Source organism: Agaricus bisporus (genome assembly GCF_000300575.1).
Source record: "Agaricus bisporus var. bisporus H97 unplaced genomic scaffold AGABI2scaffold_12, whole genome shotgun sequence".
Taxonomy (NCBI): Eukaryota; Fungi; Basidiomycota; class Agaricomycetes; order Agaricales; family Agaricaceae; genus Agaricus; species Agaricus bisporus.
This window is the reverse complement of record NW_006267347.1, coordinates 1,086,974-1,110,091: the sequence shown is the minus strand read 5'-3', so window position 1 is coordinate 1,110,091 and position 23,118 is coordinate 1,086,974. Positions and strand designations below refer to the sequence as shown.

At 46.8% G+C, this 23,118-nt stretch overlaps 12 protein-coding genes and 1 non-coding gene across 13 annotated transcripts; 7 read left to right on the top strand and 6 right to left on the bottom strand.

The window, feature by feature from the left end:
• The first annotated feature begins 624 nt into the window (after positions 1 to 624).
• Positions 625 to 1,670, top strand: AGABI2DRAFT_195478 (hypothetical protein). Its single transcript, XM_006456246.1, has 5 exons — positions 625 to 685; positions 734 to 863; positions 909 to 1,396; positions 1,448 to 1,508; positions 1,567 to 1,670. Exons 1-5 carry the CDS (start codon positions 650 to 652, stop codon positions 1,581 to 1,583), a joined length of 732 nt encoding a protein of 243 aa, XP_006456309.1. The 5' UTR covers positions 625 to 649; the 3' UTR covers positions 1,584 to 1,670.
• Positions 1,671 to 2,169: 499 nt separating this feature from the next.
• On the top strand, positions 2,170 to 2,947 carry AGABI2DRAFT_122217 (hypothetical protein; the record flags this gene model as incomplete). The annotated part of the gene is made up of 2 exons (XM_006456245.1): positions 2,170 to 2,404; positions 2,454 to 2,947. The coding sequence occupies 2 exons, from the start codon at positions 2,170 to 2,172 to the stop codon at positions 2,945 to 2,947; spliced, it is 729 nt and encodes a 242-aa protein (XP_006456308.1).
• A 2,692-nt stretch (positions 2,948 to 5,639) lies between these two features.
• On the top strand, positions 5,640 to 7,557 carry AGABI2DRAFT_77117 (hypothetical protein; the record flags this gene model as incomplete). The annotated part of the gene is made up of 10 exons (XM_006456244.1): positions 5,640 to 5,822; positions 5,875 to 6,285; positions 6,338 to 6,430; positions 6,480 to 6,547; positions 6,597 to 6,656; positions 6,716 to 6,722; positions 6,781 to 6,994; positions 7,044 to 7,159; positions 7,219 to 7,332; positions 7,393 to 7,557. 10 exons carry the CDS (start codon positions 5,640 to 5,642, stop codon positions 7,555 to 7,557), a joined length of 1,431 nt encoding a protein of 476 aa, XP_006456307.1.
• A 127-nt stretch (positions 7,558 to 7,684) lies between these two features.
• Positions 7,685 to 7,772, top strand: AGABI2DRAFT_t134. The gene has a single exon. It is a non-coding gene; the product is annotated as a tRNA-Pro (tRNA).
• A 17-nt stretch (positions 7,773 to 7,789) lies between these two features.
• Positions 7,790 to 9,699, bottom strand: AGABI2DRAFT_180981 (hypothetical protein). Its single transcript, XM_006456243.1, has 2 exons — positions 9,600 to 9,699; positions 7,790 to 9,546 (listed from the first exon to the last, which is right to left on the bottom strand). Exon 2 carries the CDS (start codon positions 9,512 to 9,514, stop codon positions 7,883 to 7,885), a length of 1,632 nt encoding a protein of 543 aa, XP_006456306.1. The 5' UTR covers positions 9,515 to 9,546; positions 9,600 to 9,699; the 3' UTR covers positions 7,790 to 7,882.
• A 710-nt stretch (positions 9,700 to 10,409) lies between these two features.
• On the bottom strand, positions 10,410 to 12,720 carry AGABI2DRAFT_122214 (hypothetical protein; the record flags this gene model as incomplete). The annotated part of the gene is made up of 7 exons (XM_006456242.1): positions 10,410 to 10,778; positions 10,839 to 10,977; positions 11,039 to 11,504; positions 11,559 to 11,648; positions 11,705 to 11,950; positions 12,004 to 12,308; positions 12,359 to 12,720. 7 exons carry the CDS (start codon positions 12,718 to 12,720, stop codon positions 10,410 to 10,412), a joined length of 1,977 nt encoding a protein of 658 aa, XP_006456305.1.
• Positions 12,721 to 12,851: 131 nt separating this feature from the next.
• Positions 12,852 to 13,132, bottom strand: AGABI2DRAFT_195476 (hypothetical protein). Its single transcript, XM_006456241.1, has one exon. It carries the CDS (start codon positions 13,103 to 13,105, stop codon positions 12,932 to 12,934), a length of 174 nt encoding a protein of 57 aa, XP_006456304.1. The 5' UTR covers positions 13,106 to 13,132; the 3' UTR covers positions 12,852 to 12,931.
• Positions 13,133 to 13,530: 398 nt separating this feature from the next.
• AGABI2DRAFT_146177 (hypothetical protein) lies at positions 13,531 to 14,424 on the top strand (the record flags this gene model as incomplete). The annotated part of the gene is made up of 1 exon (XM_006456240.1): positions 13,531 to 14,424. The coding sequence occupies one exon, from the start codon at positions 13,531 to 13,533 to the stop codon at positions 14,422 to 14,424; it is 894 nt and encodes a 297-aa protein (XP_006456303.1).
• Positions 14,425 to 15,227: 803 nt separating this feature from the next.
• AGABI2DRAFT_77227 (hypothetical protein) lies at positions 15,228 to 15,837 on the top strand (the record flags this gene model as incomplete). The annotated part of the gene is made up of 2 exons (XM_006456239.1): positions 15,228 to 15,307; positions 15,360 to 15,837. The coding sequence occupies 2 exons, from the start codon at positions 15,228 to 15,230 to the stop codon at positions 15,835 to 15,837; spliced, it is 558 nt and encodes a 185-aa protein (XP_006456302.1).
• Positions 15,838 to 17,292: 1,455 nt separating this feature from the next.
• AGABI2DRAFT_180979 (hypothetical protein) lies at positions 17,293 to 17,573 on the top strand (the record flags this gene model as incomplete). Its single annotated transcript, XM_006456238.1, has 2 exons — positions 17,293 to 17,462; positions 17,515 to 17,573. Coding segments are annotated over exons 1-2 (222 nt in total), but the record flags the coding sequence as incomplete, so codon positions are not given.
• Positions 17,574 to 18,187: 614 nt separating this feature from the next.
• Positions 18,188 to 19,503, bottom strand: AGABI2DRAFT_211210 (hypothetical protein; the record flags this gene model as incomplete). The annotated part of the gene is made up of 5 exons (XM_006456237.1): positions 18,188 to 18,766; positions 18,829 to 18,927; positions 18,989 to 19,099; positions 19,156 to 19,299; positions 19,351 to 19,503. 5 exons carry the CDS (start codon positions 19,501 to 19,503, stop codon positions 18,347 to 18,349), a joined length of 927 nt encoding a protein of 308 aa, XP_006456300.1. The 3' UTR covers positions 18,188 to 18,346.
• A 215-nt stretch (positions 19,504 to 19,718) lies between these two features.
• On the bottom strand, positions 19,719 to 20,990 carry AGABI2DRAFT_180977 (hypothetical protein). Its single transcript, XM_006456236.1, has 2 exons — positions 20,228 to 20,990; positions 19,719 to 20,167 (listed from the first exon to the last, which is right to left on the bottom strand). Exons 1-2 carry the CDS (start codon positions 20,903 to 20,905, stop codon positions 19,850 to 19,852), a joined length of 996 nt encoding a protein of 331 aa, XP_006456299.1. The 5' UTR covers positions 20,906 to 20,990; the 3' UTR covers positions 19,719 to 19,849.
• Positions 20,991 to 21,103: 113 nt separating this feature from the next.
• On the bottom strand, positions 21,104 to 22,079 carry AGABI2DRAFT_188287 (hypothetical protein; the record flags this gene model as incomplete). The annotated part of the gene is made up of 2 exons (XM_006456235.1): positions 21,104 to 21,421; positions 21,480 to 22,079. 2 exons carry the CDS (start codon positions 22,077 to 22,079, stop codon positions 21,104 to 21,106), a joined length of 918 nt encoding a protein of 305 aa, XP_006456298.1.
• Positions 22,080 to 23,118: the final 1,039 nt, after the last annotated feature.

Genomic DNA, 23,118 nt, shown 5'->3' with positions numbered 1-23,118 from the left:
GTAACCAAAAATAGGGACGCAACGAAGAAACTGGCCGCTGTCCAGGAAGCACATGACAGGGTAGGTACCACGCCAATTCCGCAAATCAAACCTAACCTAACCTACCGCCACCAACAGCTTTTGGAAATAAGCAGAGCAATAAGTCGGCGCTCCCTGCTTGAGAAAGCTCGTAACAGGCTTCAAAACACGCATGGACTCCCCGACAATTATCTACATCCGGACGCGATACCGAATCCCGAAGTTCCGAGTCCGGAAATCCTAAGCAATAAGCTCCAAAAGAGCGGCGGTCGAACACTTTCCGCAACTGCAATTATGATGATATTTGGGGCAGAACCTACGACAGATGAAGATACGATACGACGACAGACGAACCGAATAGCGCACCGTTTTGTGAAGGAGGATGTGACGGAAGCTGTTCTAGCAAATGACCTAGCGGCGCAACAAAAAGGATTGTTTTCTGAAGTTTTCGCATTTTACTGGGGACATATCCCCTTGTCCTCAAAGAGTACTTAGGATGTTTCCTGTAGTGACGATTGGCATAATCATTCTGCGGGAGCGAGTGTGACCTTGCCTGACCAATCACCAGCACCCGTAACAGCGTGACAGCGTGACTAGCCCTCTTTCCCCCCAACCTCTCACCAAAGTCGGAATGGTGCCGTCAGTTGACAGTCCGACACATCTTCTTGTAAGAGTATAATATGGTCTAATTTCACGCTTTTCATTACCTGAGTAGGGAATCAGCTCAACAAGACAGCTAAGAGCGAAGGAGAACTCAAGCAGTGACCTCTTGACAGCATTACTAGATTCTAAGAAGAGACAGAGCAAACGGAACAATGGAAGAGCCAACAGCTCGCTAGATCCAGGTAATTTGCTTCACATTGCTCGACTATCCCTTACCATTTCACCAGTAGATCCCTCCACTAAATCCAAAACCTCCAATAAATCCAAAAGGGACCTTAAGAAGAATGACGCGAAGTTTCGACATCAGTTGATGCTCATTGACAAACGGCTGTCTGCGGTTGAGCGGGGTCAAGACAGTATCCGGACGACCCAAAATGGTCTCGCGGAAGAGCTCGTCCATATCCAGCATGAGCAGGATACTATCGGGAATCAGCTGGCCAACATCGCCCAGGATCAGCAGCGTATTGCTTGCGACCAGGCCAACATTAGGAAGGACTTCGAAAGTATTGGGCGAGAGCAGGATGACCTTGAGCGCGAATATAAAGAACTTCGGCTGGAGCAGGAGGATATTAGGAAGGGTTTTGACAATACCAGACGCAAAATCGCCAAAAGTCGCCGTTCTTCGGAGGATCTCCGGAAACGACTATCAGTAGTTGCTGAAGATCAGGCCAGGATGAAACGTCAGCTAGAGGATGACGACGAGACCTGCGAAAGTGTAAGCCACCAGTTATACCGATTTTTCAAGCTAATTCATGACTGCCACTAGTTTTTGAGAGCACTTGATGTTTTCAATCGAGTTATAGTCGAGGATGAGGGGTCAATACTAGGTAGGGTTGATCTGGTTTTGCCGTCCTACAGATGCCTAACCCACCTACTCGCTTTTAGACGTGCATTTTATGTAGCATAGCAGCGACAGATAAGAACAGCACCGCGATAAATTCTCCGTTAATTAACATCGCCGGCATAATTGAGATGGACATGACAAAGTCTTTTTTTGGCTTCGTAGAGCGGAATTCTGTCAGCGCCCTGCGAGCATGTGAGGGAGGACCCCTCTCACTCTCAACTCATATTCGCCGCTATATTCAAGAAGCTGGCGTTCCTTTCTCATCTCCTCATGCGGTGTCGTTCCATTGGTCTATAACTCTAGAAGTCAATTTGTTCCATTCTAGCGTCTTAGCGTCATGGTAATGGATGGGAGAAACTTTTTTACAATGTATATATACAGTACTCTGGTGAATTAACCTATGGTTTCCGCTCTCGTATGTACCCCGCGCGTTTTCGGGTCTCTTGTAGTCTCTCCGTCCTCCGAAAAGCATGCTCCAATTAAGCTCCAATTAATTAGCATCTTTGTCGAATAGTAGCTGTTGCTTAGTAAACACTTTAGCACCTGTTTCCTGCACTCACAGAATGGACACCACACAGCGCACCTGTACCCCTGTTGACCCTCCCTTGTGTCAACGGTCGGAGGCAACTCACTACTTACCACCCATGGATGAAATTGGAATTATAGAGTTCTACAAGCTTATCGATGCAGATTCGCCAGCTTCTGCGCAAGTGGAGGACGGGACGTATGGAGGAGGAAGCCAGCAAGCTCAAAACGTATCAAAGGAACAAACAGAACCACGGGCGACAGAGCAAGTAACAAACCAAGCACACGCCTTTGGAACGATGGACGCATTTGTGGATGTCCTCGAAAGCTGTTTAAAGTGTCTCAGGAAGAATGGTAGCTAGCTCATTCATTCAGATATCCAACGCTTATTATGTGACGCTAGTCCTCAAGGCGGTTAAATTCGGTTCCCTTGCCCCTGCCCGCCATCCAAATGCCACCAAGGCCAGACCCGACATCGTTATTTTTCGAGAGGAGTATCCACTCAAACAAAAGGAAGACAACGTATACTGGGGTTCTATCGAAATGCCGATTCGATTTCACTCGGCTGGGAAATCACACGAACAGCGCGTGGACCAGGCTGTTAGTTGTGTCTCGCACCTTCTTCGGGCCCGACCAGACCTTGTCTCAGCGCTTGGTCTTCTCGTTGAAGTAAACAGCCTCGAATTCTTCTTCTGCAATGCAAGTCGAATCAAGAGGCTTAGCCTTTCGAATGCACACGACTATCTGCCGTTGCTCTCAGCCATCATAAAGTATCTGAATGATGGGCAAACGAAGAACAGAGATTCGACATTGTCCAGGGTACCAGATACTGTCTCATTTAACGTCTCTGTAACAAACGGAAGTGCATGGCCAGGTTTCACCAAGTATGAAGCTTGATCTCTATGCTACTCATGCAATCCTTTACGCATTTGCTCAAATGTTTTCATATATAAACCTGGGAATGACGTGTCTGCGATCCGTGTCATCAAAGATCAATACATCAAGAGGGGCCGCCGTTGGGTGGAGAAAGATGTCCTGACCAAGATACACGCACACGGAACATACCCTGCCGTTGTGAGGGTGTGTTTTTATGGCGAGATCGCACAAGCTGGATGCGGCGACCGCATCAGGGTTCGGATCTGCTTACAAGATTATGGTACCGATTTTCTCTCCTTGAAGACACCGCGTGATGTCATTTACGCCCTGTATGACCTTCTGGAAGGCAAGTGTTCAATTGTTTCATGCGTTTTTACGAGTTTTTACGAGTTTTCAGTGACTCGAGGCCTCTATTTTGACCGCCAAATCCTTCACCGCGACATCAGTCCATGGAATATCATGATACGAGATTCAGACTACACTCAATCTATCGGAACCTGCTCACCAACATCTCCCATTTTCATCCGGCATCTACTCGATCCTGGGTTTGTGTATTTCATTGGAAAAACATCTCGACTTACAGAACAATGAGTAGGGTACCTAAGCATGAATCATCGATATTCCTCATCGATTTCGGCTATAGTCAAGATCTCGAATCATCACGCGATGGACTGGCCGTGAGTTAAGCTCACTTCATTGGAATATCACGTTGTTTACCGTAACGAGGGCACACCCATGTTCATTGCTCGAGCTGTTCAAGCTGGCAAACCACTACCTCCCTCCCGCGGTATGTGTTTTCCAGAATTGCTGCCGTTATCCGAGAGAATCGAGAGAGCCTACAAATCAAATCATCCGAAGCGCATGGAGTTGTTTAAGGAGAAACTGGGTGCACAAACGGAACCTTGGGAAGCAGATCGTGAGCCCGGCGTTTTTCAGCATAAACTTGAGCACGATGGAGAATCTGCCGTCTGGTCTGCTTTTTGGTGGGCCCTCCTAGCTTTTCCTGACCAAGCCGAAAATGTTCCCATTAATGCATCAATTTGGACTGAGCTGATGCCCACGTTTAATACGCCTGGAACGGGATTTCCCGAGCATGACGAGAGAGACCTGATGCTTACCATGCTTCGCGAAGGACGTGAAAATATTTTTCACCCTGAGTACAGAGGCCTTCTCGGCTTGTTCCAGGATATCGCGGAAGCAATTATGTCGGACTATCATTGGGCCGAACCTGGTGTCCGACGATTGTCAGATTATGTCCACGAGATCCTTCAACGGATCATTCTGAACTTTGTTGTCAAGAACAAGGGTGAATCATTTATGGACCAAAGGAAAGACGATAAGGACAGAACATTGAGAGGAGAGGGAGCACGCTATATTTGTCGATATCGGAGGTCGATCATCGCCGTGTGTCATTGCTGGAATCCTTGCCCGTTAGTCGGAAGAGCTCGAAGCGAAAGACTCAGGAGACACTTCCCAACCCTACTCCACCCAAACATGCCATGTCTGGTGGTAATGAACCCAGTGATAGTGATCCAGCAGATGAAGACGCTCGACGTATTGTGAGTATTCCATCGGGAGCTCCACAACAAGGCTCTAACTTTATTATTTGACCAGGAAAAGAAGGCTCGCATTGGTGATGTATAAGTTAATAGTGTACAAACAGAATAAATCCCATGTTGTATAGAGAATACAACGAGTTATTCATATAAGCAGAGGAGCAATTAATATGCGAACTCAATGGAGGCGAAAACAAATCCACACTCCACAACAACTTGTTTTGTCATGAGATCGGTAGTAAAGCTAACACTGCACAATCCGCCATCTATGCACCTCGAGCGATCCCCGAAGTGCTGCTCCATCCACAGGAAATGCAGAGTAGGAATACTGTCAGTCATATAGTAAATCAAAGGATGAGCCATGAGAGCCACTTACTGTTAGGCTCCGGACGACTCAGAACGGCCTCTCGAAAGAGCTTCTTGATATCCAGGACGAGCAGGGTTTTACCGGGAATCAGCTGGCCCGGGATCAGAAGCGTATCGCTGGTGAGCACCAGAAAGGCATTCAAAAGTATTTGGCGAGAGCAGGATGATCTTCGAATGCACGTTCAGACTCTTCTGATGCACTTAAAATTTCAGAGATTAATGTAGTATATACTAAAGGGCAACGCAGCACTAAATTCCATCTCCCTTGTACAAGTTCGCCAAAATTGCATTCCTTTGTAGGGTCTCATGACAGCAAATGCCGAAGAACAGGCCAGCATTAGGCGTTAGTTAGGGAGTGACAGTGAAAACTGGTACAAACGTTCAAGCAAGCAGTCATTTTTGATTTGATTCTAGGACCATCGCAATGACTCTAACCCTCAACCCTCCTCGTTCCCCTATCATATATTGAAGAAACAGGACCAACGCTATTTCGCGAACTTTGGAAACTGTTGGTCGGATAGACTTGATGCCATTTATCTACGATTCTACGACGTTTGATCGTTGATGTTCAAGCGTACCACTTTGAGTATCCTCACCCACTATGGTACGGCGTTATTGGCGTTTTCGAACTCCTGAATCCTTTATGTGTGTGCCCGCTTTGGACGGCCTTCGGTTCGAGCAGTCTCAGGCTGTCAGTTTGACAAACATGACAGACTTATATAATCACTCCCATCCTCGTTGTCCCCTTTCACTGTCCGTTCTCCAAACAATTATCGGTTGTGTTTCTTGACATGGGCTCAGGCATTCTCGGGTCCTTTGCTCGGATATACACGCTTTTGCTCATTTCAGGGCTCGCTCTCGCTGCTGACCAGGTCGTCCTCGACCCGCCAAGAACTTTCACAACTTCGGGTATTCTGAGGCGCTTCTCTCTCCTTGGCGACGCTCAGAGAAAACAAATCCTACGCTCGGCCTTTGTACGCATACTATAACACTATTTGCATGCTTCCTGACGTGATTGTATATCAGGACAATGATGTTGACATCTGGCAAGTCACGGACTCCCATATCGACATATATACCCCTCCCCACGATCAAAATACACGTTTTGGCTTTGAAGACATTCCTCACACAACCTCCTACATTGAAACTAAAGCGAACTATACCTATACCCGCCCTGACGATTGGAGGTTGGAGTCCTTCGCTACATCCGAATACCATGCGACATATCACCCTTTATTCGAAATTGAACAATTCATGGATGAGCTTCAGAAACTTTATCCAGATACCATCAAGCTTCGAAGTATAGGACGTAGCTTTGAAGGACGGGACTTGCGTGCCATTACTTTATCAGCTCCTTCCGTCAATTCCACCTTAGGTCCTATATCAAAAGAAGGAAAGTTAGGATTCGTCATTGGAGGAGCGCAGCATGCGCGTGAAGTATGTATGAAGCCCCATTCGTCTTGATGACTTCTGAATTCAGTATGCCTAGTGGATCGCAACAGCGGCTGCAACGTACATCGCGCATGCTTTGGTTGCCCCTCCATCCCAACCTTACTCGCTCAGACATCTTTTGGATACCTTTGTGCGCCTCCGACATGATCACGCTAACAAGTCCCCTAATCCCGACATAGGACTTTCATATTATACCAGTTCCTAATCCCGATGGCTATACTTACACCTGGGAGACAGATCGGTACTGGTATGTGCTACTCCATCTCTTCGTCTCCTGGGGATCTCATAGGGCATAGGTACAAGAACCGCCAAGTACTCGGGTCTCACCTGCAGTGCGTCGGTGTGGATATGAACAGGTTCGCTGAATGCCGCTTAAATCTTGTTCGTTTTCTGATCGCTTGGCCTGGCTAATAAGAAACTGGGTGAGCGTTTTTGCTGGCCTAATCGCCGTCTAGAAACTGATATCTGTTGCCTTTGTAGGGATTCAAGTGGAAACATACCGTAGACGATGTTGAAACTCTGAATACCTCTAGCAGTCTGGGTCCCAAACGTAAACCACCTGCTGACCCGTGCTCGCACTGGTATCCTGGTCATCGGCCTTTTGAGTCCCCCGAGGTCAATAGTGTCGCGAACTTTGCAACCACATTGCCTAATCTCGTCGGGTTTTTGGATTTACGCAGTTACGGACAAATGCGTACGTACAGACTATCCTCGGCCATTCATTCTGAACTTAGAAGCCCTAGTCTCGGCTCCCTTTTCCCACAGCTGCACAAAGATGCCAAAGGATGCGGAGGATATGCTTGAAGCTGCTACTGGCGCAGCTGGTGCTTTGAAATCAGTGCACGGGGTTGGGTTTACGGTGACCAAGTCATGATCCGTCCTTTCCTAGCTTCTGCTGATGCACACTATCTTCCACAGATCGGTTCACTCTGTGATCTTCTATATCCAGCTCCCGGAAATATCATTGACTGGATGTACAAGAAACAAGGTATAAAGTTCACCTTTGCTGCTCACCTTCGGGATACTGGGACCGTGAGTTCCGTCATCTTCAATTCCAAAGCTTGTTAAGACTCATACCATTCAATGTTGAAGTATGGTTTTTCTCTACCCGAAAAGTTTATCAGGCCAGTTGGCGAAGAGACATCCAAGCTGGTAGAGTACTTGTCAAAATTCATCCCGGGGCGCGTCAAACGTGAGGTGTACTTCTCCTTTCGACGCATTCTATATGCTTATGTAAAGACCCCAGGAAAATCTTGACGTAGTGTTATCGCATGTCCATTTTTGCTTAATCTGTACAATAGTGTGATCTTGTTTTCTGATGGGCTTGTTCACAAATGCGGACAGTCGTCAGATTCTAAATGACCATTTTGATGAATATATTATCGGCCTGATGGTCTAGTAGTATGATTCCTTGTTAGGGTGGTAGTAACCGCGTATCGAGGAGGTCCCGGGTTCAATTCCCGGTCAGGCCCACGATTGTTTTTGGTGTTTTCGGAGTTGTTATATTGTATGAGACAGGGTATACAACACTATAGTATTCGTACGGGATCTATGCTGATAAAGTAGTCCACATGTTATCAAATCAAACAGTCTTGTTGGTATCCCTGTCGTCTTTCGTTCCTTCAAAATCAAACATGACTAGATCATTAACCTGGGCGAAGGCAGACTTGGATTCTCGACGTTTCGACGGCCTCCTCCTATACCTCGGGATCCTACTATCAACAAAATTCCACTCTGGAGATGAAGACGACGAATCCTGATCTCGGGCTCTCATAGCGGCTAAATGAGAATGCACACCGGTGGTAGGGGGTGTAGCTGTATCGATGGAGACAGGGGAAGAGAAGCTTCTGCTATCATCGCTGCGGACGTTGGAAGGGGACCGAGTATTGTTGCGACGGCCGTAACGACGTTGGGTTACTTTGGGTGTCGACGTTTGTAAAGGACCGGCGGCTCGGGAATTGGAGAATTTCGCGGCTGAGCGATAGCGAGGCCGAGTGTTTACCAAGGAACGATCGACGACGGTGGTTTTGACGACGACATTGTTTTCCTTGAGGAAAGAAGTATCAAAGGAAGGTTGGTCGAATACGACTTTGCGTTGAGAACGGACTCTGAGGATGCGATGGGGAGTAGGTGAAGTCTCGTTGGCGTCGTACATTTTCTTTAACATCAAGGGAACTTTGATACGATGCATAGTAGGCGTGATCATCTCGGTGTCTTCTTCGGTGGTGTTATCGAATGAGGCAGAGGTCTTACGCTTCTTGATAGCGCGGAAAAAGTCTTCATTGACGCCTGTCCTTCTCTTCTCCGAGTCTATAACCGCCGTCTCTTCCATGCTCTCCATCTCGTCGTCTTCATCCTCTTCTCTCAACATCGTTAACTTTGTCGGGCTTATAACCATTGAGACATCAGTCGTCTCTCCATCCCTTCTCCTGTTACCCCTCGTCGCGCTTATAACCGCCAAAGGACTGGTCGGAGGACTAATGGCCCGTAAATCCAACTCGTTCAAGGCATCAAAATCAGAATCCTTCTTTCCTGAATCTCGTCTTCCTCCTCGACTCCTCACTCTCTTCAACGGTGCACCAGGAACCTGAACCTCACTCGCCTTCTTAACAATACCGACCAACCTTTCCACTTCATTTCTAACATCCTTATAATTCCTCGACTGACTCAAATCGATCTGAAGCGCCTCCGGTAGACGGTCATTCATTTCCTTCGCAACTTCGAAAACGCGCGTGGGTTTCATAGTGAGAAGATCCTCGTGACAGCAGAAAGGTAATTTGAGGAGGGTACTGATGACCACAGCATCGATACTGTGATCAGAGTTCTGGAGGGCCACACAAGGGACGGGTGGAGTACGATGGGGAAAGGGAGAACGACTCCTATGGACAGAAGTAGGGCTATCGAGCTCGGCGATGGGCGAGGAAGCAATGTCAGAGGACAGGGGAGGAGTATTATTGGCCATAGCCTTCCGTCCCCGCCCATAGTCAAATCCACGACGTTTATCAGAACGGGGACGTTTGCCACCAACGCCAGTAGGATTAGATTTGCGGACTTCGAACCTAAAGAAGAAACGGCGGATCGGAGTCCGGAGGTATTGTCCGGGGCGAGTGAACATGTTACCACGAGTGGCGGGCATCGAGGTGAGAGACTTGTCGGATTCTAGTATGGTGTCCTTAGATCTGGAAAGCTGGAGCGACCAGTGCGATTTGGCCATGGGTGTAGGTGAAAGTCAGTGGCTGGCGCTGGCTTCATATAGGGCGATTTAGATGAGGCTGGTCTGGTTAAGAACAGCGACTTACCGTAATACCGTCATCCGCACAATGCAACAAAAATAGCACAAGTCAAATAATGAGCCAAGTAACCGCCGATAGTGCAAATAATCTAGTCACAGAGTCTAATATGGGAGGGAGAAAGGAAACATCTAAACCAACGGCGCTTGTCCCATCTCTCAAAGCTCGTGTTGCTGTATACTTTACCTTGCTCATCACACTCCTCCGAGTCCGAGCCGTAATGAGGACCGCAGCCATGAATTGATGTCGGAATCGTAGGATATATATGGAACATGCGCTCAGTCCATGACATCTTCTAAACCACGTCAGTTGGTTTCAGTATTGTGTGAACAGAAGGTCGCACATCTGCCTGGGTCTCGCCAAATCTTCTGCCCCCCCGCAAGATTGATCGGTTTGAAAGCTGAGGTCTAGCTTGCCTTGATACAATCTATAAACGTAACTGCAGTGCTGAACGACAGCCCTCGAGTGAATTAAGGAGGGAGGGAGCTGTTTAGTAAAGTTTGATTATCACTCGAAATCCCTCATTCGCGTCCTTGCGTTCGATTTTAGGCAATTCGGGGAAATAGGATCCTGTTGAAGGCAACGTTGAGCTCTCTCAAAACGTCCTGAGCTCCGATTGAAGAGGGGACAGAGTGGTGGTGACCATTATCGCATACAACGACATGGACATGAATCCGAAGTATTAACGCTTTATTGCCCATATCGCCAGGACGTGGATGGTATCTAGTAAGGTATATCCATCCGTCGAATTACCTATTAAATAATAAATTCTGAGCCCCAAAATCAAACGAAGAATAGGAATAAAAAAAGACAATTTCGCTAACGCCTAATCCACCTCCCACGTTCCGCCTCCTTCTCCACTTCACGAAACTTTCGCTGATGCATCTCTTCCGCCCGTTCATTGATCTCATTCACCTCTTGGGTACTCGGCATTGCAATATTCCAAAATCCAAAGGGTGTTTGCGCTCTAGCCCAATTGTGACGATGCCGTGATATCTGCTTTTTGTGATATTCAATATTCGCATGACTTCTATCGGAGGGAGAAGGTGATAGTTCGCGATCATGACTGTGCGATGAAGAGGATGCTCGTGAAACGTGTTTTTCACAACGCTTAACCGGAGTCGTTGACGGTGATCGCCAAAGAGGGCCTCGATCACGTATTGGCATCGGACCAACAGCAGTATACCACTAGAGCAGAAATGGTTAACACACAACGAGAATACGACAACTGTCAAAGAAAATACGTACGTCGCGACACTCTTCACAATCTCCTGCATCCATCCGCGATCGTTCTGCTCTGCCACGTACAACTTCGTCATACTGATGTGCAAAGCCTCCATTCCTTTGAGGGTTTATCTTGTAAACTGAATTAATAGTCTTTGTAGTTCTAGAATAAAACCACCATTAGTTCAGTCACATCTTCGAGAGAGGAAAGGCAAGAAACGTACTTTTCTTTCTCTTGAGTATCGCGACCACGACCTTTAGAGTGAGTATAATTTTCCAGCCTCGTTTGCACTTTGGTCGTAGGAGCAGCCTTCCCAACAGGAGTGTTCTCGTCGTTCTCATAACGCTTTTTCCCTTTCGCGATTTGACCAGTGGAGAAAACGCGTCTACTAAGTGAGAATTCGCGTTTGACAAGTTTGGGAGTCTGTACAGAAGAATCCAAACCAATCCGAGGTCTTTTTGCGGGACGCTTGTCCTGAAGGATATCATTCTGATCGTCCTCGGGTTCGACCTTGACATGGTATCGCAGAGCAGATGTCGACGCTTCCGTGTTGATGTTTGGTCTTCTATCATCCAATGGTGGGCGCGAAGGTAAGTTAATATTGGTGAGCCTCTTCACTGTGGGCTTCATAGCCGAAAATGGCGAGGTAATAGGCGGAAGCTCGGGGGATGAAGTCAAAGCGCTAGGAGCTGGAGATGACGCTCAAAAAGATGGAAGTTGGAAGAAATCGCACTAATAATTACCTTGAGAATCATCTTCTGTATCAGAAGATGCAGCGGGGCGGTCTCTTCGACTCTCAGATGGCAATGGAATTTTGAAGAGCTCACTGGATGCTAAATCGAGATGATCAGGTTCTTCGCTTCCATTGGTTGGAATTACTGAAGGGTACCTTGTGAGTCGTCCTCAGTATCTGACGATGGTAATGATGACTTGAAGAGCTGAAGGGGTTTAAGGGGTTCAATCGCTTCGCGCTTGATGGGAATGTTTGGCGTCAGCGACGGAGACAGGGGTTTACGAACAGGTGGAGTGCTCGAAGAAGCAACAACTGGGACAGAGACAGGTCCGGGAGCTCCATCCTTCCCGACAATGAAAGGATTATCTTCTTCCACGGGATTTTCAGCAGCGTAAGTTGCATCTAAGATACGATTTGAGCTAAACAAACATAATGCAAAGCTCAAAGATACTGACCATGACCTTCCTTTAAACTTTTCTCGAGAGTCGGAATATCGAGGCCCAATAATTTCGTTAACGCTGGTCCGAATTCGCGTAATAATTCCCTTCTTCCCAATGCCGTACTATTTTTCGAATAAAATTGATTGGGTCGCTCATTCAGCGGTTCCACGCATAACCATTTTGAAATTTTATAGAGTATCCTGCGATCCCGTTGATAATATTCTGCGGCCCTCTTCCGAGCATCCTTCATTGCGTCGTATTGCTTATTGGTATCCTTTAGCTCCTCTTGGAGCCGCTTTTCGTTCTTTTCCAGAGCGGCACTAGTGAAATATCAGTGATTTAGATTAAGGCATAGGAAAATAGTATTTACTTGCGTTCGCGACATAGATGAAGTCGTTCTTCCAATTCACTACACCTCCCTTCGGAGCTTTCCTTCTCCTTGCGCAGTGCATTAGCCTCAAGTTCCAAAACCTGCACGCGTTCGAAAGCCTGCTTGAACGTAACCTCGTGGTCTGCCACGTCTAAGGCCCTTTGAACTTCACCAATATCCGTGAACCCCAGCGATTCGGCTAACTGGCTGCACCGGCTTTGTAGACCGAGTTTTTCCTTGTCGACATCATTTATTGCTCGCTTTAGTTTTTGAACTTTACGGTCGAGGCTAGCTAGCTGTTCTTTCTGCTGCTGGTTTTCAGCGAGAAGTTTATCATTCTGTGCGCTCGAGGATGGGGTCATTGGTGAGATGTTCGCTTCCCACGCCAAACCGCGTTTATTGCATGGGTCATGTGATCCTGACACCTATCACGCCCACGCCTCGTCGAGATCATGAGATGGGCCAGGATGGCTCTCGCTGGGACCTTGAATAAGTAGGTTCCTGGTTTATTAGGGTACGATATGAAGCTGTGAGTACCGCGCCCCTACGGCCCTGTCTGCAGGGATTTAATCCTTAAGGTCCATGATACATACTTGCACCAAGAAGCGAACAGTCAAGTAGATGCTTTGTGCCCTTGAACCTATTATTCAATCGGAAAACTTTATAGAAGGGTCGCATGAGCTGATATTGAGGCGGGATCTGCAACTCCTCCATCCACAGCGAGAGCGCCTGGAAAGAAAACTTCATGTTGCTAGCCTGTCTGAAAGTGTTCTTACCACCAGCATCAGTGAACCGATTTACTTAGAACTGCCTAAATCATGCTGACCATACACGGAGACGAAGTGGAACCAGAGTTTTGCTGAAAATGTACTCAGACATCTTTTTTTAGCCAAGCCACGCTTCCGAACTGTTTGAAGACAAGTTAACGCAGCAACAGACAAACACTGAGTGCTGCCCGCTTAGCACTTATCTCCGCTTCAGAAATGTGGCGGCAGTGGTGAATATTTGGGACACAGTGTTTGGCCCTATTTTAGCCTGATTCCGTCAACTTCCGTACTGTCAGCTCCGATCGCGATCTCAGCAGCAGAGGAGTGAGTTTATCGTGAAGCGAAATGACTGAATGACAAATATGCCACTATTGTTTTCTCTAGCGCGCCACCACCGCCGAAATCATGGGGGACTCGAACACTACAAATCCTTTGAACGAGCACGAGTATCAGAACGAGAGGGGAACCACTTCTCACCAAGCTAGAAGCCCGCAAAAATATCTATCATTAGGCATCCATAATACTTTCCTACGTCGCTATGCGGTCCTTTCCGCTGTCCAGCTTTTGAGACGAATAAGACCTTCGGACGGCAATGTCATCTTCTTATCAAACAAGCTCTGCGTCAAATTGGGACCTTTCGTTCAACTTTCGGAAGCCTCTACACTCCAATTCATCGCACAACATACATCCATTCCCGTACCCAAGGTCCACTGTGCATTTATACATAATAACTGCACATACATCCTCATGGATAGGATAGACGGCAAGATGCTTCTCCTCGACTGGAGGTCTAGATCTGCTCAGTCTAAGGGGAAGATACTGCAGCAGTTAAAGGGATTCGTAACGGAACTTCGATCGCTCCCACCACCAGGTCCTGGCGTCTCTAATGTGGATGGCGGTCCTGTGTTCGACTATAGGTTTCCTGGACCCTCAAAGGCGATCGGACCATTCAAAAATATTCATGAATTTCACGTCTTCTTGCGCAACGGGGTACAAAGTTCAGACACGTATCCGGAAATCGGCCGCATGGCTGCTTTGCAGGACAGACCTTGGTCCATGCCAGTGTTTACTCACGGAGATCTGAGTAGCCTGAACATTCTCGCGCGCGGGGATACTGTCGTCGGTATTATTGATTGGGAAACTTCAGGGTGGTATCCATCATATTGGGAACATTCAATGGCGTGGTATGTCAACCCATGGAATGTCTTCTGGCAAGAAGAGGTGGGAAGATTCTTAGAGTCGACTCCTGAGGACATGGAAATGGAAGAAATTCGGCTGAGACACTTCGGTGATGTTTAAAGCGGCGCTGATTGACAATTCCGGTCATTGTTTTCATGTTGCGAGATCGGAACTGCTCCCAAATTTTGACGGAAATAATCAATATTCATTTCAAACTCATGCCAGGGCGATGCCTCTCAAACGAGTTCTTTGAGGCCTTGGGACTTTTACGCCACAATCAAAGCCCAATAATAGCTATTGCAAGGCGAGCAAAGATTGCATCAGTGTTCAACGGGCCACCTGATTATCTACACACTTGCCTTCACCATTCGGCATTTTGGCTGCGCCAGCGCGTGCATAAAGGGCGAGTTCGATTTATTGGATGTCACTGAAGGGAGATAGATGCTTTCACAGTTAAGCAGGACGATTTCTATGAGTACTTAGTATCATAGCGACTAAAGGCAAAACAAATTTAGCAAACCGAATTCACTATCATTGCTCTTGAGAAAAGTCAATCATCCGAATAGCCAGTGTCAATTCGCGCCGCAATCCCTCGATTCGATTTTAGGTCAAGTTTGGGCGCCAACAGAATCCAAATTGTTCAGCACCAAAATAAACAGAAGAAACAGAAAAGAAAAGAAATTACAAAGCTGAAAACAAATAAAAACCGAGAAGATTCTATGACTGTAACAGTCTTATGGGCGTATAAAATCGCATGTGATTCGCTCACGTTTGGGTATCGTATAAAAGCTGTACTAGACCTCGTCAATCAGTTTATATCTTTGCCTACCATCCTCAAATCAGTTTGGTGAGTTTGTATTCGCCATGATACTAATTAATTATAGCAAACTCCGTTCAGCTTTTAACGCATCTATCTCTGCTCAATGTCATCGAATAAAGACCGCCTCGAAATTGCTCTTTATGCTCGTGGTGGCGCACAAAAAAAACCTGGTGGTGGAGACAGGTGTATAGGTTGAATTTTATCGCTGATGCTCTGTTTCCTCACCTTTCAATAGATATCATTGGGCTCTAATTGTGGCCCCCAAACGCGAACATCAAGGCTCACGAGGAATTCGATTTCACGAAACAGAGAAGCTTCAATCAGACAACAGCTTGAAATTTGTCTATGATGAACGTGATATAGATGTGTTTTATTCCACTAACATGCTACTCGGTCCCATTATCGTTGCCAAGGTGGAGAAAATCGATCGCGTTTGTCAAATTTTGCGCGCTGTCCCGGTTCGGCAACGTAAAAATGCTGGCTGGAACTGCATTGCATGGGTAAAGGAGGCACTGGAAATGCTGGACGCCGACGAAGGGGCGCTAGGAACACGTATGCTGGAATGGAATAAGATCTGGGACACCGCCATGACATATTGTGGCGGGAAGATATCCTCTCACCGATTTGATGGGAAGGTGGAGCGTGTAGGCATAGGTGATTCGAGGAGGCCGCCCACTTTTGATTTGCTGGAGAACGAAGAGGTTGTGCCTTGAATATGGAATACGGTTTGGACAATCCTATCTCGTTTGAGCGTATCTTTTAATGAATAATCCAACCAATATACAAATAACCACAGCGTCAATACAAGCCTTCTCAAACGTGCCCGAAGAGTCTCAGCCGGATTTCTTCCATTTCCATGTCCTCCGGAGTTGATTCTAAGAATTTTCCCACCTCTTCTTGCCAAAAGACATTCCGTGGATTGACATACCACGCCATTGAATGTTCCCAATATGATGGAAACCACCCTGAAGTTTCCCAATCAATAATACCGACGACAGTATCCCCACGCGCGAGAATATTCAGGCTACTCAGATCTCCGTGAGTAAACACTGGCATAGGCCAAGGTCTGTCTTGCAAAGCTATCATGCGGTTAACTTCCGGATACACGTCTGAGCGCCACTCTTGTATACCGTTGCGCAAAAAGAGATGAAACTCATGAATAGTTTTGAATGGTCCAATAGCATTTGACGTAGGAAACCTGAAATCGAACAAGGGACCACCATCAACAGATCTAGACCTCCAGTCGAGGAGAAGCATCTTGCCGTCTATCCTATCCATGAGGATGTACATGCAGTCCTTGTGTACAAATGCACAGTGGACCTTGGGTACGGGAATGGATGTATGTTGTGCGATGAATTGGAGAGTAGAGGCTTCCGAAAGTTGAACAAAATGTCCAAATTTGACGCAAGCTTATTCGATAAGAAGACGACATTTCCGGTCAAAGGTTTTATTCGTCTCAAAAGCTGGATGGCCGAAAGAACTGCATAACGACGCAGTGGAGTATTATTGATACCCAGTGGTGGTTGTTTTTGCGGGCTTTCAGCTGGGTGAGGTGGAGTTTCAATCTCGTTCTGATGCTCGTGCTCGTTCAAAGGATCTGTAGTGGTCGAGTCTCCCATGATTTAGCTGCTTGCTCCTGCGCTAGAGAAAGTCTCTAAAACAAATGCCATGATCAGACATTCAGTTCATTTCAAGACAGACTTACTCTTCTGGTAGGTGCGATCGTAATCTGGGGGTACGTGACGGAACGGAAGTTGACGGAAAACTAATAAAGCCGGGAATGAGCCTGGTTATTTATGCTTAGTCATTCAATGCTTCCCTGACAATAATTATAAAACGTTCAAACCTTTCATAGACCTTTCATGGCACCAGCAACCACTGTCAGTCTTGTATCCTTTGTCCAGCAATGTGCCTCGTTGACGCCCATTGGATATGACCGTAGAAAAAGTCACGTTTACGCGCTCGGCCATATACACCCGCTAAGGTCTCTCAGCCCCTGATCAGCCCAGTCATCCCGTCATCGCGTCGACGTCCGTAAATGCGTCATGTTCTAGAAAACTTACAATAACCTTCCGTAAATGTCTCACGGACCTCTGCAAACGCTATCATCCTCATATCAAGCCACATCATGACTTTGATACCTTCTTGCTCGCCACAACGGATTCTAGATTATATGGGACTACAAGCGAGGATTTCTACCCTTATTCAGACAACTTTCATATACTCAATTGACAATGACAATCGAATCACGGAAGATGAGGTCAAGGATGGAAGAGCACGCGCGAAACCTTTTGACGAATCCACCCAGTTTCTAGACACGCCAGGAGCTGTTAGCGGCGTGCGTATGCAAGTGCGATTCCAGCAGTGACGTATATTGACAGGTACACCAGCTCAAACAATCTGTTGAGGACACCGACGTTCATATTCGCCCAATCCCGATTTCTGATTACTCAATTCGCATTGCATCGATTTCGTCGAGACTGCCACCAATAAACCCGAAAATTACTCTTTCGAATATGAACTACAGGCTGTCCCGAACAAGAGAACCCCTTGGTTACCATCTCCGACGCAGCGTCTTTCTTCACTTGAACGTTGCTTTGGTGTCAAGGAGAAGGATATAAAACCTGGTGAAGAGAAATTCTTGTTGATGGAAGGAACGACTTGTGTCCTGAAACGTCCGGGAATGCGAGTGTTTACTTTGAGGCACCTGTCCGATCGCGGCCTCCAGTGAATCTTGCTGATCTTGGTGAATTTGACGAGTTGGATTTTGGATCTTCCGCAGCAAAGGTAAGAAAGAATCGCTTTGCTAAATCCGGTGGGAAGTGTTAATTTAAATATTATAGCGATGTGGGTTTTGTCAGTGCTGCAAGTCTATCGACCTGTAGATATATTAACCATTGTCGTCATTGCTCGGAATTATTTTCTTAGCTCGCTACCATCCGGTACGAGGTGACAGTGTGTTTGCTTAAGCTTCATCCTCTAACAACAAGCCGGATTTCTATATCATCAGCGTTGTCAAGTCAAGTGAAATGTCAACTTGACAGTTGACTACGACTAAATGTGACCGAAATGTTTTACTCTTTTATTGGTGGTATCCGGAAAAGCTGGTCTTAAGAAGTCCATATCCAACCAATAAATAGAAAGTAGGAGTGATTGTACCTGATGCGGGGACGAAACGATCAAAGCAAGTAACGAAGAATCAGAATCTAAAGTGCAAATAATCTACTGGCCAGCTGTCGAATTGGCAGGAGACCAGTTCACTGGTGCGCGGGTATACAAAGGCTCCTTCGTTTCTCCAGTCTGTCCAGTTCCCGTGAAAGTCTCAATCACATTCTGCCCACCAGTCTTGTTCTGTTCATCATACAAAACCACCCATTTACCAAAAGCTTGACCAATTTCTTTATCAACCAGATTGTCTTCTTTGGCGATCAAAACGCGAGCGGGATTCAATAATATATCCGTCTCGTTATCAGTTCCGGCTTTGAAAATCGTCAACCTCGATCGAACGTCTGGGGAACTCGATAGCCATGTTCCACGGTCGGTGAGCGTATATTCACTCAGAAGGGAGGCAGCTTCAAGTGCTTGAATGGGGAAACGCGGGTATTGATGGTACCATTTCGAGTAGGCATAAGCCCATGGAACCTAAGGTCCAAGGAAGAATGTCAGCCATTTTGACATCCCATAGTTCTTTTTGGAAAACTCACTTGGCCGATCTTGATGAAAATCTCGCTTTCCTTAATGTTCGTGGCACTTTTGTCATACCGAGAAAGAAAACGGGTGACAGTGCCATTGGTTGGTGGGACCTAACGCGAGTTCGAATAGCATAAGTTTAAATTTCATATATTCATGGAAAAAGTATCTTACTGCAGCTTGTTGATTTCCGACCTGGACGATCCTACGCGCCATGGCAAGAATAGAATCGTTGGTGGAAAGTTGGGCTGGGTTACTCGGAGGTCCGACAAAATAGAAATGATCCTAGACGTAGAACGTCAAAATGTGATGTCAAATATGACGTCAGTACTAGTACTCACATGAAAACCGTAGAGCCAAGCGGACACCAGCTCAGAATCGTAGACCTGCCGTTCCGCAGCCTCATTGTAGGTCACAGCAACATCTACCTGACCTTTCTCCAAATACTCAATACTCTGGGTCGTATCGCCCAGATACCACTCCACCTAACAGCAATTGTCATTAACAGTCTTAATAAACCTAACGGATAGACTCACGGTAAAAGGTTCATGGCCTTTACCGACCATGTAGTTGATAAACGCGTCGCCCCAGGCGCCAATTAGCCCCGACTGTCCAGCGCCTCCGTTAGCAATACGTAGACCAACTTTTGTTGTACCATTATGACCGCCATTATAGACAGCTGCAGGCATCAAAGAGTCAGAAGTACTAGACTGGGCTTGAACCACAGCAAGGGGGGCAGAGAGGACCGCTAGCAATGCATAAAACCTGAGTGTGGTTTTCATGGTATGAGGCGAGTGAACCAGAAAGCTGTTGCATTTCCGGTGTCTTTTATTCTTGGAGGCGTCCGAGAATGGCTAGTGGACCAGCGGGCTTCTCTTCGGCTCCACTCGCGCTTTCACTTTACGCAGTCCATTTAAAACTGAGTGGATTGGTTACGTATGAAAGACAGAAGGTTTGATCGCCAAGGTAATAAATGGAAATTTTATTTCTTGAGGAGGGTAAGCTGAAAGCAAGAAAGCAGAGAAAGAATCTGTCTCATTTACTCGTCACCCCTGTGATCTGGGCAGTATGCGCCCAAAGCTTTTGTCTTTGGTCAAGTGTGCCATGAAACGGTGTCTCCAACCCCCTCCCCAACGACGACAACTGATGAGCGCCTCCGGTATGGTTGAATACACCAGCCCACATTCTTGTCGCACAACGATTTGGACGTAACATCAACGGCGACAAAAGATAGTTCAAAACGGGGCCAGCGATTTGGAGTGCGCTTGAATCTGATGATGATAACAAGTTAGTGCGAACGAAGCCGGGGTACGCATGGATAAAAGTGAGTCCTGGGTGACGAGACGCGAACTCCTGTGTGAGAGAACGGGTGGGTCAGAAACAGTTGAGGGAGTCAGACTCTGTGAGACTTACATCAACCATCAAGTCATTGTATGTTGCAGCATGCGACGCAGCGCGGCTGAGCGAGAATGTCCTTGCAAGTCCCAGATCAGTCATATCGATTCTTCCCTGGCCCTCCCCAGCAGCGAGCACAGAAATCACTTTCCCATCCTCCTTCCCCTCAATGGCTTTCTCCAGAGCGGGCATAAAGCCTTTGATAAACGCCCATCTTGAATAATAATGAACAGCAAGTTTGACATCCAGACCTTCCTCCGTCTCATTTCTTCCCTTCGTCGACATCAAACCAGCAGTCAAAACCAGGAAATTGATTTTAGGATGGCGCGAGAGGACTTGTTGTGTCGCATCACGGACGTTTTTCATACGAGACACGTCACATTGAACGAATTCGTGTTTGACATTTGGGTCTTTTGATTTTGGTAGCTGGGCGATGATCTCTTCTGCTGCGGCGCGGTTTCGTCCGATGATGACGATGTTGGCGTCTCCCAGTGTACGATTGCCAAAGTTTTCGACCATAGCACGGCCGATACCTGCAGTACCGCCGACAAAGACAGCCGTAGGAGCAAGTTGTGGGGAATAATGCACCGGCTCGGGATCGTTGTAATCCATGATGAAATCACAGGTAGCCCCAATGACCATACCAACTGCTAATGGAGGGACAACGAAGCGGAGAGACTTTTTAACTACTTGCATGGTGGGTTGAAAGTGAACAGAGGTTAACAGGCGAGGTTGTTATACATCGTTGGGACGTGGTCGCTGACTCGATTGACAGTGTGTGCGCTCGCTAAGGGTGGCCATGGGAAAAGTTGCCGGAACGACGCGTCGACGACCGGATCAAAGGCAAGGATCGCCACGAGGTCAATAATTAATTAATTAATAATCTACACTTCATTAGGAGTCAACTGCTGTCGCTTCTACTGTATGGTCCCACAGTTTCTTCTTTGCCTCTTCACTGCCAAAGTACCGCTGTTTCCCTAGATCCTCACCCTTCGATCCCGTTCTGAAAACGCCATCCGTACTATTGAATACTGCATGCCACATATATTCTCCACAGTCTTCCGGTGACGTGAACACAGGCCAGAGTAAGAGATTGACCAGGGGGCTGGCGAATTTCACGAGGGTAGAGTCTGATTTTTCAAACAATGAAGTACGAACAACCCCTGGATACCCATGAATGAAAGTGACTGCGGGATTCAAATCATGAAAAGCCTTGAAAATTTCACATGATTGAGATCAAATAATAACAGCAAGCGCTTGAGAGACGCACCTCCATCATCAAATCATTATACGTCGGGGCTTGGAGCGCAGCCTTCGTGACAGAAAAAGTTTTCTTGAGGCCAAGATCATTCAAATCAATTTCACTACCCTTTCCCGGAGCAAGCACGGAGAAAACTTTGGCATCCTCTCCTTCCTCGCTGGCTTTATTCAGAACGGGGAGTAGATCCTTGATGAACTTCCATCGAGAATAATAATGCACTGCGAGTTTGGTATCCAAACCCTCCTCCGTCTCATTCCGACCCCTCGTCGTGAACACCCCCGGCGACAATATTAGAAAATTGATCTTTGAATGTCGAGCGAGAATCTCCTTAGTAGCGGCTTCTACGTTTTTCATCCGTGTGACATCGCAACGAATGAATTCGCGCTTATATGTTTTGTCTGTTGGGGAAGGCATTTTAGAGAAAAGCTCGTCTGCGGCTTCCTTATTCCGTCCGACAATGACTATGTCAACTTTTCCTTCGATATGTCGCCCAAGTACTTCAGCCATTGCACGTCCTATCCCAGATGTTCCTCCCACAAATACCGCGACCGGCGTATATTTAGGGTTAAAAGTAGCATTTGCGTTACGGATGGAGGATAGTGAAGACATGAGAAGAGAGACTAATAGAGACAGCTGTGATTATGACGAACTGACTCCACCGGAAAACTCCGTGGCGCAAAAGGGAATCACATGCCCAAACCGGGTAATCTCATCAATAGCCGGAATTGACAATGCCTCGGTGTATGAATTGATTCCGGTCATCCACGCTCAAGTATTGTCTTCTGGTGCTACTTACCGACTCTTCCGTCAAATTCCAGGCTTACTGCCATGCCTGTAAACCACCCGACACAGTTGTTAAAGTGTGGGCTGTATAGGCATCATACGGAAGCAAAGGGTGGATAAATTCTCGATACAGAGACTCAAAACTATGCCAAAACTTGCGCACGCGACCCATGCGAGCGGTTGAAACAAGGGTTGAAAGAGGGCGGACTATTGAAATTTTGTCCATGCTGGAACCGTTCACAAGGAATCAGATGGACCCGCAAATCAAAGGGTTCCTAAGTCCTTTCACTGCTCCCCGCTCACCGTTTGCTCTACGTTACCCTTCGCGTTTTTTGGGTTGCTAGACAAGAATGTTAAGGCTGGGGAGCGGCGCTTGCCTAACATGAACGTAGGCCTACGTTTGCGCCGTGCGGGCCTCACATCCCGAGATGCTATATATAGCCACTTACCGATATTTCCCCGGTAATATCACCACCTTGACAAAGCCGTCCAGCCGAAAAAAAAACATAAATGACAACTCGATCAAGCTCTAAATTTGTATTAACAACAGGTCCACATTCCCACATCCATTCATTTTAACCCGCCCTCACAAGATATCAAAAGATCAACCTGTCAAATCCGATATAATGATGATTTTAAAATTATACCATTTCTGTCAATGTGCCATGTGCTTTTTTTTCATTCCCACAGGGACATCGTCATTAACATTTGTCTTAACGCAATTTAGGCCATTGGTTACCGGAAGGAACTTGGAAATCCCTTACAACGTCACGTTGGCTTGATCGCGTTTACTGGGGGTATACACGGGGTTAAGGAAGGTTAAGGACCGGTTGGTCAACAGCAGCAACAGCACATTAACCAGACG